The sequence below is a fragment of the Lissotriton helveticus genome, chromosome 11 (genome assembly GCF_964261635.1).
Source record: "Lissotriton helveticus chromosome 11, aLisHel1.1, whole genome shotgun sequence".
Classification (NCBI taxonomy): Eukaryota; Metazoa; Chordata; class Amphibia; order Caudata; family Salamandridae; genus Lissotriton; species Lissotriton helveticus.
Window position 1 is genome coordinate 839,898,795 of NC_136072.1, and position 14,942 is coordinate 839,913,736.

Consider the following 14,942-nt stretch of genomic DNA (forward strand, 5'->3'; position numbering starts at 1 on the left):
AGTAGCGGCGCACCTCAGGAGGCAGAACATCCATGTCTACCCCTACCTAGACGACTGGCTCGTCCAAGCCAAGTCGGAACAACAGTGCGCCGCGGACATGTCGTCTACCATTCACCTCCTTCACGACCTGGGCTTCTCCTTGAACTACCCAAAGTCGCATCTTCAGCCGGCACATGTCCGGCAGTTTCTAGGTGCGACGATCAATACCCTGACGGCCATGGCTCAGCCGAACCAAGTCAGGATAGACAGCATGGAGTCTCTAATCCAAAAGTTCAGACCACAACACTCGCTCCCAGCGAGAGTGTTCATGCAGTTGATTGGCATGATGGCCTCCTGCATCTTCATAGTCCCTCACGCACGTTTACATATGCGTCCGCTCCAGGAGTGCTTAGCAAATCAGTGGACACAGGCTCAGGGACAATTAACAGACCTAGTGTTGGTTACCAGTCGGGCATACGACTCTCTGCATTGGTGGAATCCACACAACCTTTGCAAGGGCCGACTGTTCCAGGAGCCAGTGCCACAGATTATCCTGACAACGGACGCGTCTCTCCAGGGATGGGGAGCTCATCTGCTCACTTACACAGTGCAGGGACTATGGACGACGCAGCAACAGAAGATGCACATCAACTATCTGGAACTGATGGCAATCTTCATGGCGCTCAAGTCCTTCAATGTACATCTGTGCAACAAGGTAGTGTTAGTCCGGACGGACAACATGACCGCGATGTACTACATTCAAAAGCAGGGGGGCACCCACTCGCCACAGCTGTCTCATCTGGCTCAGAGCATGTGGAAGTGGGCCATTCAGAGGAACATTTTCCTCATGGCAGAACACCTCCCGGGCAAGGACAATCAGATGGCGGATCTGCTCAGCAGATACAGCCATCAAATGCACGAGTGGGAGTTACACCCATCAGTACTCCGCCCGTACTTCCAGCAGTGGGGTCAGCCGAAGATAGACCTGTTTGCCACAAACAAAAACGCAAAATGCCAACACTTTGCCGCCAGGTTCCCTCACCCACAGTCGCAGGGGAATGCGATATGGATGAACTTGTCAGGCAGATTTGCGTACGCTTTTCCGCCAGCCCCTCTGATACCGCTGGTGGCAAGAAAACTAAGGCAGCACTCGATGACACTCATCCTAGTTGCTCCAACGTGGGCGCGCCAAGCATGGTACACCACGTTTCTAGAACTCTTGGTGGTGCCGCATCAAAGGCTGCGCCTCACGCCCAGACTTTTGACGCAGAACCATGGAGACATTCAGCATCCAGATCCGCAACAGCTCAACCTGGCGATCTGGCTCCTGAAGTCATAGAGTTTGGATACCTTCACCTACCTCCAGAATGCATGGACATCATCAAGGAGGCGAGAAAGCCTACTACCAGAGCATGCTATGCTGCAAAATGGAAGCGTTTTGTCATTTACTGTATGGCTAATAACATCAACCCGCTAGATGCATCTATCCCTAACATCATTTGCTATCTGTTACATCTTTACAAGTGCAATCTAGCGTACACTTCCATTCGGATACATCTATCCGCCATAGCAGCTTATCTTCAGAACAGGCAGCATCTCTCTGTCTTCAGAGTGCCTGCCATTAAGGCTTTTCTTGAAGGTCTGAAACGAGTCATTCCCCCAAGAACACCGCCAGCTCCGGTGTGGAACCTCAATGTGGTCCTCACCAGACTGATGGGACCACCTTTTGAGCCACTACACTCGTGTGAACTCCAGTTCCTAACGTGGAAAGTAGCTTTCCTAATAGCTATTACGTCACTGAGGCGTGTTAGTGAGCTGCAAGCGCTCACAATACAAGAGCCATTCCTTCAGATTCATCCAAATAGGGTGGTACTGCGTACTAACCCCAAATTCCTTCCGAAGGTGGTGTCACAGTTTCATCTCAACCAAACTATTGACTTGCCTGCATTCTTCCAAAACCCACAAACGGTGGCGGAAAGAATGCTTCATACTTTGGATGTCAGGAGGGCGTTGATGTACTATATTGACAGGACACAACACTTTAGGAAAACAAAACAACTTTTTGTTGCCTTCTCGCCACAGCACAAAGGCAACCCTATTTCCAAAGCAGGAATAGCCAGGTGGATTGTTAAGTGCATCCAAATCTGTTATCAGAAGGCTAAACGTACCTTGACAATACCCCCAAGGGCGCACTCCACACGCAAATTGGGGGCATCTATGGCTTTCCTGGGGAACATTCCTTTAGAAGACATTTGTAGAGCAGCCACGTGGGTTACACCACATACCTTTACAAAACATTACTGTGTTGATGTGCATTCCAAGCAGCAAGCAGCTGTAGGACAGGCTGTTCTCAAAACACTTTTTCAAGTTTCTGCAGCTGGCACGGGCAACTGCCGCTAATGGAGGGACTGCTATATATTCTATGCAAAAGATATGAATTTAGCAGCCCACATGCCTCGAACTGAATATGCTACTTACCAGTATGCATCTGTTCTTGGCATGTAGGGCTGCTAACATTCATATCGCCCACCCTCCTCCCCGGTGCCTGTCGCAGCTGCAGACATACTCTTGCATTCAATCATTAGCATGGACATCCTTTACACTTTACACTCCATCTCTGCCACAATGGCGCAAAACAATCTGGGGATGGAGCCGATGCCCATGCGCACTGTAGTCCAGGGGAGGAGCCACCTATCTCAGGATACTTCGAAGACTCTTCCAGGACAACAATGTGCGATCATCCGGACCCAACACTAGGCGGCGATCTAATGCAAAAGATGTGAATTTAGCAGCCCTACATGCCAAGAACAGATGCATACTGGTAAGTAGCATATTCATTCTTAAATGGGGGCTCTTGTCAGTTCCCATAGCCAAAGTCCTGTGTTCATTTGCTTTTGTGTGGAACTTTTTTTGTTAACTTTCCCTCTCTGCATGCATTTACGATACTTCTAAAGCTGTTCACACTATCTAAGCCCCATTCACTGCCAAGATCAGATCTCTTCCCATGGAAAAAGTATACAGCTTCTAACAGTATTCTGCAATTCTTGCTTTTTATTACTTAGTTGTCTAAAGCTGATGCTTTAGCCTTAGAACGTTTGTGATATTTCCTATTCATGCCTTCTTGCCTTGCTTTGCACTTTGTAGGCATTATCAAGTTGATTTTTTCAACTTAATCTATTTGGACATTATGATCAAATTTAAATGTTGTAATAAATATTGCAAGTCAAATATAAAGTTAATATGCAAGAGCTATGCTATATTTTACTACTAAACAGGCATCTACAAGTGCCGTTACCAGACAACAGGGTCATGATTTGAGTGGTGCAGCATGTGCTGTAGCACCAGGCACAAAAGTTGGCAGAACTCCTCTAGTAATCAAATATAGCAATATTATGTGTTTAAACAGGCAGTCACAATTGCAGTTACCTTGCAGTTAACCCCTTCGGCGCTGATGACGAGCTCAGCTCGTCATCAGTTGCGCCGCTTGCACGCTGATGACGAGCTGAGCTCGTCATCTAACGCGGCTTTTTGAAAAAAGCTGTGTAGCGCGAAAATCGCCGCAGCGCGCATGCGGTTAAAAGGGACTTGATTTGAATGGTGCAGCAGATGCAGTGACAATAGGACCAAAAGCTCTAGGCACCCCACTAAACACCTACAATTGCTATATGTTACTACTAAACAGGCAGTCTCAAATAATAATAATAATAATCTACATTTGTAAAGCGCACAATCACCCGTAAGGGTCTCTAGGCGCTGGGGGCCGTCGGGAAGATTAAGCAAGCTATTGCCCAGAGTCACATGGTGCTGGGCTAATCTGCCACCGGTGCCGGGGATCGAACCTTGATCCCTAGAAGCCGGAGTCAGTCGCCCTAGCCGCGACGCCACACCTCTTCCCTATTGTCTGCAGATACCTTGCAGACAATAGGGTCATAATTTGAATGGTGCAGCAGGTGCATGTGCACCACCGGGCATAACAGTTGTTAGAACTCCTCTAAACACCTAATATTGCTATATTTTACTACTATACAGCAGTCACAATTGCAGTTAACCTGCAGCTAAAAGGGGCTTGATTTAAATTGTGCAGCAGGTGTAGCAGCACCGGGGCCGAACGTTTTCATAACTCCACTAAGCACCAACCATTGCTATACTTTAATACTAAATAGGCAGTCACAACTGCAGTTATCTTGCAGGGAACATGGTCATTATTTGAATGGTGCAGCAGTTGCAGTGGCGCCGGGCCCAAAAGCTCTCAGTACTCATCTAAACACCTAATATTGCTATATTTTACAACTAAACAGTGCAGTTATCTAGCAAGCACTAGGGTCATGATTTCGATTTCAATAGTGCAGCAGGTCCAATGGCACGCGGTTCAAAAGCTCCAGGCACACCACTAAACACCTAATATTGCTATATTTTATTCCTAAACAGGCAGCCACAAGTGCAGTTACATTACAGTTAATTTGAACGGTGCAGCAGGTGCAGTGGCACTTGGGCCAAAAGCTCCATGGACCCCACTAAACCCAGATTATTGCTAAATGTTACTACCAAACAAGACAGTCACAAGTGCATTTATCTAGCAGGCAAAGGGTCATGGTTTTAATGGCGCAGCAGGGGCAGTAGCAACAGGACCAAAAGCTCTAGGCACCCCACTAAACACGTAATATTGCTATACTTTACTACTAAAGAGGCAGTCACATATGCAGTTACCTTGCAGACAACAGGGTCATGATTTGAATGAGCAGCATGTGCAGTGACACTGGGGCCAACAGTTGTCAGAACGCCTCTAAACACCAAATAATACTATATTTAACTACTAAACAGGCAGTCATAAGTGCAGTTATCTTGCAGCACTAGGGTCATGATTTCAATGGTGCAGGAGGAGCAGTTTTTTAAATATAAGTTAATCGCCGTTTTGACCTTCCTGGATGCATCGGAGCGGGTAGGTGAGCCACGAAGCTCCGAGCGGGAGCAGAGACACTACACTACGTTGAGTGTCCAATTACTCCAATGCGATCCGATGAGGCAGCATATGAATACCAAAGAGGTTTGCTGCCTTTCTCCGGGGCAATAACCCACGGATTAAACCACTGGGAGTTAGCGTTGCACCACACCACTCACTGTAGATAGTTTTTTAGTCACCTGGCCCTGGGGAATCGCCAACTGATCAATTAGTGACATTCTGAGGCGAGAAACATGTTGACCATCTGGGGGTACAGCTAATTTTTTGTCACATTAAAACAAAATAGTCGTCCTCCTCTTTCCTTTTAAGTCAAGTTGGGACCTCTTCAGAATAAAAATGATCACAGAGGATTCCCTTACCTGTTTTAATCCACACACCACATCTACACCTTTCTAGGCCCCTCACACCCACAGCATATATACAGCAAGGAACAAAAAATCTCCGATAAAGAGCCCCTTTATGGGTGCCCGTCGAGCATTGCAGCGCCGGCTCGACGAGGATCAGACCCATATGATGAAGCTTGACACCTTGCTTGCTGGGTGTGTGAAGGTCCTAGTTCCGACAGGAGGTATTCCCCACCTCCTCACCACCTCGAGTACACACCAGGTGGCAAACTTGCCACCGAGGAACTCCGTACCTTTTTTGTCTTCAATCGCCATTTCATTCACCTCCCAAAACCGTCTTCCAGCTCATCCCAGGAACTTTATAGTATAGGCCTGCAAAGCAAAGACTTCAAACTCAAACTGCTAATCTAGCCTGTATTTGTTACTAGTACACATAGCCCATTCTCAGGTGCAACTAGGCCCACTAAGTAATCCATTCATCACTGTGTCGTCTGCAAATCATAGAGCAACGTGTGTTCTCTCATGACTGATAACTCCTAGAGCTATGCCTGCTTTGCAGATTCCATATGAAATATTTACCAATTATCGCAAATGGTTGGAATGAAATGGGAGAATAAAACGGATAGTTAAAAAAAAAAATGCTTTTCGATTCTTTCTTTTAATCTGAACTTCAGGTGAGACTTTGATCGTGCTTTGGTCTTCTTCTTTCAGGTTCTCTTACCTACCAGTTCTTGCGTTCCATGTGGAGAAAAAAGGCCCTTGAAAGAACATGCTCTGTGTACATAATTGAAAATGAGATGCACAAGAAAGAGCTGGAAGTAAACCATGATGAATTCGAAACAAAGCTCTAGAGGAACTCTCTGGAAAACTCTGCACTTACACTGTGTCGTACAAATAGTGCCAGGATACTTGCAATCACAAATATATTTTTCAAATCACTATTTTTATATTTTTCTGCTGCCTGAGCTGCTGGTCAATTCAATACAGCACATACATTTGACATTACGATTGAGAAAAACATTGGAAAACGTTGTATAATTTCTATGAGGCAATAACGCAAATTCAGTTTGGCTTTCATTTAAATGTACTTGTTACTTTAGTTTAGAAATGACCATAGCAGTATTTCCTGTGGCCACAGTAGCGGAGACCGAGAGCAGAACATTTAATATATGTTAGATCAAATATAGTACTTAAAATCCAAAACTGTTAAGCAGAACACACGGATTAATCACTTAGTTGTTTTGAAGTCAGCTGGACATTTTCTGTGAAGCACCATGTAAAGTTAATGTGAGTTATATGTGTGTAAATTGCATTTTGGAAAAAGTGTAACAAGTTACAGAGGGACCTTTTATTTATATTTTATTTATTTGGACAACTTAGTAAAAGAATGCATTTTTTTAAAATGTGTTACTGAACATTTGGTTAATAAACCTCAAAGTGTATATTGTATGTATATGTTTTTTTGTTTTGAGGTACAAAAGATCCTAATCTGTTAGAGTAACTTGAGTTAAGAAATTAAAAGAAAGCACAAATGGGCTGAGTGAGACGCCTTAAACAATCTAATTTGAATTTATCTAAACATCATTATTTCTTGTACTTTAAATTTAAAGTTTGAAACGATTCAATAAGCTAATAAAACCAACATTTGATGTGAAGTTTTATTAAGCTTTAATCTGTGTTATTTGTGTGATTCAGGGCATGGAGTTATTACCTCATAGTTTTCATTGGTATTACTGCCAGCTGAGATTACAAGTGCCACCCACTTTGCAGTAACAGGGTAGTATAACCACACCTGGTGATACCGCTCCTAGTATTTCCACATGTGTTTTTTGGTCACAAAATCCGCCTGCTAACAGCAGGGCCTGGAATTGGGAACAAGGCAGCAGGAAAATATTGATTCCTGCATGTTATTCCCCATTGCAGAATTCATACATGTAATGTACAGTATTGTTACCAGGTGGTTCTACCATCAGGTAACAATACTACCCAATCTAGTGTTACTGCCCCATTTTACTGGTCAATTCACAACGGAGCCATTTAAGTTTTCCACTGATCTTCTTAAAACAAAGAATTAAATTCCACTTCTCTGACGTACCTGCAAAGCCACGCCCAAATAAAGCCCACAGACAACCAGAGCGTCTTCCATAAACTGCTTACCAACTTCGAATATGCTGTCCATGTTTTCTGTATTAATTTTTCTTCATCAGAAAAATCTAGAGAGTGAAAACGCTGGCAACCTGGGCTGGGGCCTGATCAGGGTAAAGGCTATAGCAGGGCTGTACTAGACAGCTGCCCATCTTCAATCAGTACTTCACCTTAGATCTACCACAGGAAACTCTTCCTCTAGTTCTTCACTTTGTTGAAAACCTACTTGCTTTACAAACACAACTGTATTACAACTACAAGAAAGCACCATGCTCTCTTCCTCTACCCCATCACAAGAAAGTCCTCTCGATGCTATGCGGGCATGTGTCTCTCCTTAATAACATTCACATCAGGATGAGGGACATATGTCTGCTTTAGCAGATAGATATATGTTATATATTACCCCCCAAAATTCTGACGCATCTTGGTCCTAAATTATGATCCTTTAACACAGGCTTGCCGCTTTTGTTGCTTTGCGGTTCGTACCTGTACGGTGTATCTTTGAGTTTTGTAGTGAAAGTTCTCTTTGACCATTAATGAAAACAATTGAAAACAGTAGAATTGAAGGATGAATCAGACTTAGCTCAATTCAGGATTTATCCTTTTACAATCCAGGTGCCCATAATGAAATAATTCCTTTATAAAATGTTTGACTTCTAGTTCCCCCAAACAATGTCACCCACAAGGCACGTATAGAAAAGTCCAAGTTGGTGTGCAGATTAAAAGAAATGTTCCCTGTGATCAGCTAAACTCACACAGGACATCAATAGCTCTTTGTCAATAAATCTATGAGTACATCCACTGATGAGCCTTGCACGAGTTTTAAAACTATTTGAAGTATGACTTCTTTATTGAAGATTTTAGAAGTCTAAGACCCTTGTTACAGTCTTTATGTAATCCCAATTCAGATATAAACATGGTGGCTGCAGAATCGGCATTAAGAAGTCTGAGGAAACACCACTAATCCAACTTCCTTTCACAGTGATCATTTTGCCTAGGAAAACTTCATGGATTGCGAACAGGGACAAGGAAGTGGAATGAGACAAAATACATGGCGCAAATCATGCAAACACTGATTCATGTAGTTATTCGCCTTTCCCAGATTTATACCAGTCTACTGCAGTCATGATATTAATGAACCCTGCAATGTATAAATATTTTTTAATTATTTTTATTGACCTTTGCTCATCACATGATAAGTGCATAGAGCCAAATTTTGTTCACGTTATATACTTTGCAAGTGGGTAGCTCCCCACTGCACATGACAAATCCATAATATAATATAATCATAAAAAATGGTAACCAGGTCAACGGTCCGGCGCACAACCAGATGTAAATGCAAAGTATCGTGAACTGTAATTACCGTGAGCTCCAAGGAAGACGGGATAGGTTACCACTCTATCCCTAAGAAACCCTAAATAAGGAATTCGGGGTTTGTCAAGGTACATCACAAGTTACTTCCTGAGCTCTACAACAATTCAAATCCACTGTATGTATATTCATGTATTAGATTAATTATTAGGCAAGTGCAGAAGTAATGTCTCTTAAAGTTCTTAGTAGATAATCAAAAAGATGTTAGAGATGGTAGATCCACTGTTGTATACAAATCCACATATCCAACTTGATAAGTCGTCCAAAGTATTTTAATGATCGTTCTCCAAAACAACTTCTTTCGCAGCCAACACGTGTTTCGTCATATGCTAAATACATGCATCAAATGACTTCATCAGGGCTGCAACCCAGAAAATTAAAATACACAATGTCAATAAATCTCTCATGTATTCAACTCTTGTTACACCATCACCAGAAAAAAGAAAGATTTAGACAAATCAGAGAGACGTATAAGATACTTAATCACCCTCTGTGCAAATTGGTAAATAAAAGATCAGTAAAGTCAAGAATAAGATTAAATTAATCTGTACTCAAACCACACCAGAGATAGAAAGGTGTACTGTAGTTTAAAAGTCCAAAAAGGTCCCAGTCCCAGAACATGAGTATATCTATATATATATAATTTACCTCGAATAAATCATATCATGTCCATCCTTAGACATATAATAGATAAGTTCAGAACAAAATACGAATCTGAAACAGAATCTGAAACAGAAGTATACCGGCCTGATCAATACTAGTACATTTAATCCTGATACATATCCAAATTATACACCAATATATCTACAACATCTCCTATTTATTTATTGCCACTCTACCTCCTAAAGGTAAAAACAACATATCTGCGAAATCATCATTTTACAAACAAAGAAGGAAGTCACTCTATACGAATTCCTGACAACAGCTTTAACGTATCTAAGATTCAGGGTTCGCCAAATTAACATGTGTATATACATCCCGGTTATGCTTAACACATTTCATACATTTAATCTCCCTCAAATCAAAAAAGGTCGTGAGAGTGGTCTCACCTCATCTGTATCACGAGTGAATCGCTGTAATCCAGTCTCCAATATTCCAATATCACTAGTAACTACTCAATACTATTCAACCAGATACACGAGTACATGTAACTGCAAGAAAAACAATACTATAATCACAAACCAAATCTAAATGTATAGATTAATCCACCCCCTCGATGTCAGTACTAACCTGTCTCGAAGCACAAACAATCCTGCGATCACGGGCTGGCGTTGCCCACAAGTGCCATCTTTTTATTTCGACCGCTTTTGCTAGGAAAACGGGAGGCGCCATTTTGTACGTTGTTCATAGTGTATATTAAGTACATAATACTTCACCTTATCGGTAAGATAAATTAATAGGTTCCAGCAACTGTATAAGAAGTATTATAGGAGCTGAAAAACCTAATCTAACATATTATTACAATCTCAAACTCAGAAATCTATCTTAAGCTCAAATTCACCCTATTATTCCCATATACCTGCAACATATCTATTATCTAATCTTCTATCAAATAAATTGCGTATAAGCAAAATACATTACATGGCGGACAACTTCGGGATGGAGACGTAGTCCTCTCTCTAGTCCCATTAGAAACAACAGCCACCAGGACTCTCGATATATCCAAAAGACGATTACTTATCTACTCATTCCTAACACTAATAATTGCATCACTAGTTCGCAATGAAATTGTCATGATTATGACAATTCTCAAAATAAAAAAGTTTAAAACTAAAAAAATATATAAAGTTTAAAAACTAAAAAAAGAAGTGTTTGGCTGCTCATAGCACAATCGAACCGGCAGCCACACGGTTCCTAACCTAATCCAAAACCACTCACCCACAACCTAATGTTTCTCATTCGTATCAAATTTCTGTTGTGATCAGTGCCAGTAAATCATTAATTAGTACGAATTCCTTCATTAGTAGGAGGATGAAACACCCAGGTGGGGGGCATAAAGGGAAAAGTAAAGTAGAAATATGGAGTAAATATTACTTCACAGTTATAATCGTTATGTTATCACAGTATCTATGAAGTATTACTACATCAAACATAGTTATATGTAAGATATTTTTGACCAACATAATTAATATACTAAATAAGTATCCATGAAATCCAGAAACCACCGGGTAGACCCATTATTTCGGGCATCGGTGGACCTACAGAGAAATTGTCCCAATTTATTGATTTGTTTATAAGACCATATGTTAAGAACCTTCCTTCACATATTGAAGACACCAAACACATGCTTAATTTAATGAGTGCTGTTGCATGGGAATCCGATATGATTCTGGCAACATTGGATGTAGTTTCACTGTATTCTAATATTGATCATGTGTTGGGGATGAGAGCTATGGAGAGTTTTTTTAACAAAAGACCTGCTGAATACTTTGAGCATACAAACATGATTATGGAAATGACTAAAATTGTACTTGAGAACAATATGTTTTTATTTGATAATAAGTGGTACAGACAGAAGCTTGGGACAGCGATGGGCTCCAGATTTGCTCCGTCCTTTGCCAATCTCTTTATGGGATGGTTTGAGGCGGAGTGGATCTGGGCCCCAAAGGTGAAAGATGGATTGATCACATTTATTATTGGGGACGATTCATTGATGACTGTCTCCTGATTTGGAGAGGGACCACATTGGAACTTCAAGACTTCTTTGATCACCTGAATACCAATGATGTTAACATGTCGTTTACAAAATTTTTTAATACACAACATTTGACCTTTTTGGATATAGAGCTATTTGTAGAAGGGGATAGACTGTGTAGTCGCATGTTTCGTAAAGAGACTAGCTGCAACGCACTTCTACATGCTGACAGTTGCCACCCGAGGAGCCAAATTAATTCAATACCATTCGGAGAGATGCTTAGAGCCCGGAGGAATTGCTCACAAGATTGGGACTTTGAATATAATTTGAAGGATATGGCTAACAGATTTATAAATAGGGGTTATAACAAGAAAACTATCACTCAGGCTATATCAAAGGCTAAGAAATTAAAAAGAGAAGATACATTGAAATTAAGGAAAGTGACGACCAAAGAATCACAATCACAGAAGATTAGGCTTGTTACCAGCTTTGTTACAGGTAGTCACAAATTGTATATAATGTTGGATAAATACTGGCATTTGCTCAAGAATGATAAAGATATTCTACCTTTTCTTACAGACAGACCATCTTTAACATTTAGGAAGGATGTAACTTTGGCGAATATAGTTAGCCCAAGTTACCCGAGACCTTTATCCAAAGAGAACTGGTTAACTAACCGTTTAACAGGGTTCTACTATTGTGTAAAATGTAGCTCATGTAGATGGGCTATTAAGAAGATTAAGCATTTTGAATATAATAACTCAGGTGAATACAGTATCAAATCATATATCAATTGTGACACTATGTTTGTTATTTACGTCATAGTAGGCACTTGTAATAAGATTTATGTGGGAAGTACTGTGAGACGATTGAGAGACAGAATGATGGAACATTTCCGTGCACTTAAAAATGGTGATACCAGGTATCTTATTGCAGCCCATTTAGTTCAGAACTGTCATGAACATGAGAGGCATAGATTCATGTACCATGGAATAGAACATGTTGTATGGATAGTAGAGGCGGCAACAGGGTACTTAAATTGAGACGTGTTGAGGCTAGATGGATTATGAAACTTAGAGTGGTTGAAGATGGCCTTAATTTGGACTCTGAGCTTCAATATTTCTTAGGGGAATGAGGAGACCCCCTACTAGAATTATCAAACTGTATTAGCATATGTATTGCTAATCTTGTTTTAACCACTAGTTTTAAATCGTTTAACTTAGAGACATTAAATGCTGTGTATAAGTGTTGCTTTATACCTGTTGTTGGGGGAATATTTTGTTGCATAATAATGCCTGATGTCGGAACATTTCATGGATACTTATTTAGTATATTAATTATGTTGGTCAAAAATATCTTACATATAACTATGTTTGATGTAGTAATACTTCATAGATACTGTGATAACATAACTATTATAACTGTGAAGTAATATTTACTCCATATTTCTACTTTACTTTTCCCTTTATGCCCCCCACATGGGTGTTTCATCCTCTCCTACTAATGAAGGAATTCGTACTAATTAATGATTTAAGAGAACCTTCGACATTAGTATACTGGCACTGATCACAACAGAAATTTGATACGAATGAGAAACATTAGGTTGTGTGTGAGTGGTTTTGGATTAGGTTAGGAACCGTGTGGCTGCCGGTTCGATTGTGCTATGAGCAGCCAAACACTTCTTTTTTTAGTTTTTAAACTTTATATATTTTTTTAGTTTTAAACTTTTTTATTTTGAGAATTGTCATAATGACAATTTCATTGCGAACTAGTGATGCACTTATTAGTCTTAGGAATGAGTAGATAAGTAATCGTCTTTTGGATATATCGAGAGTCCTGGTGGCTGTTGTTTCTAATGGGACTAGAGAGAGGACTATGTCTCCATCCCGAAGTTGTCCGCCATGTAATGTATTTTGCTTATACGCAATTTATTTGATAGCAGATTAGATAATAGATATGTTGCAGGTATACGGGAATAACAGGGTGAATTTGAGCTTAAGATAGATTTCTGAGTTTGAGATTGTAATATTATGTTAGATTTGGTTTTTCAGCTCCTATAATACTTCTGATTCAGTTGCTGGAACCTATTAATTTATCTTACCGATAAGGTGAAGGATTATGTACTTAATATACACTATGAACAACGTACAAAATGGGGCCTCCCGTTTTCCTAGCAAAAGCGGTCGAAATAAAAAGATGGCGCTTGTGGGCAACGCCAGCCCGTGATCGCAGGACTGTTTGTGCTTCGAGACAGGTTAGTACTGACATCGAGGGGGTGGATTAATCTATACATATAGATTTGGTTTGTGATTATAGTATTGTTTTTCTTCCAGTTACATGTACTTGTGTATCTGGTTGAATAGTATTGAGTGGTTACTAGTGATATTGGAATATTGGAGACTGGATTACAGTGATTCACTCGTGATACAGATGAGGTGAGACCACTCTCACGACCTTTTTTGATTTGAGGGAGATTAAATGTATGAAATGTGTTAAGCATAACCGGGATGTATATACACATGTTAATTTGGCGAACCCTGAATCTTGGAAACGTTAAAGCTGTTGTCAGGAATTCGTATAGAGTGACTTCCTTCTTTGTTTGTAAAATGATGATTTCGCAGATATGTTGTTTTTACCTTTAGGAGGTACAGTGGCAATCAATAAATAGGAGATGTTGTAGATATATTTGTGTATAATTTGGATATGTATCGGGATTAAATGTACTAGTATTGATCAGGCCGGTATAATTCTGTTTCAGATTCGTATTTTGTTCTGAACTTATCTATTACACGTCTAAGGATGGACATGATATGATTTATTCGAGGAAAATTATATATATAGATATACTCATGTTCTGGGACTGGGACCTTTTTGGACTTTTAAACTACAGTACACCTTTCTATCTGGTGTGGTTTGAGTACAGATTAATTTAATCTTATTCTTGACTTTACTGATCTTTTATTTACCAATTTGCACAGAGGGTGATTAAGTATCTTATACGTCTCTCTGATTTGTCTAAATCTTTCATTTTTCTGGTGATGGTGTAACAAGAGTTGAATACATGAGAGATTTATTGACATTGTGTATTTTAATTTTCTGGGTTGCAGCCCTGATGAAGTAATTTGATGCATGTATTTAGCATATGACGAAACACGTGTTGGCTGCGAAAGAAGTTGTTTTGGAGAACGATCATTAAAATACTTTGGACGACTTATCAAGTTGGATATGTGGATTTGTATACAACAGTGGATCTACCATCTCTACCATCTTTTTGATTATCTACTAAGAAGAACTTTCAGAGACATTACTTCTGCACTTGCCTAATAATTAATCGAATACATGAATATACATACAGTGGATTTGAATTGTTGTAGAGCTCAGGAAGTAACTTGTGATGTACCATAATTTAATAGACTGGGGCGCTTTTACGGCCTGACTCCTACATATCTTGCAGGCTAGTAGTTGCCCCCCTCAATTCAGAGACAGTCATAACATTCCCCACACCCTC

At 40.4% G+C, this 14,942-nt stretch overlaps 1 protein-coding gene across 4 annotated transcripts in view; it reads left to right on the forward strand.

The window, feature by feature from the left end:
- Nucleotides 1-6,725, forward strand: part of LOC144791238 (uncharacterized) — a 186,833-nt gene extending 180,108 nt beyond the window's left edge. For 3 of the 4 annotated variants that reach the window (XM_078665890.1, XM_078665889.1, XM_078665891.1), the window contains exon 3: nucleotides 5,995-6,725. In XM_078665890.1, the coding sequence (XP_078522016.1) occupies nucleotides 5,995-6,134 (140 nt within the window). In that variant the 3' untranslated portion in view covers nucleotides 6,135-6,725. The remainder of the gene's footprint in view (nucleotides 1-5,994) is intronic. The other variant, XM_078665892.1, reaches the window with a different exon arrangement.
- The last annotated feature ends 8,217 nt before the right edge of the window (nucleotides 6,726-14,942 follow it).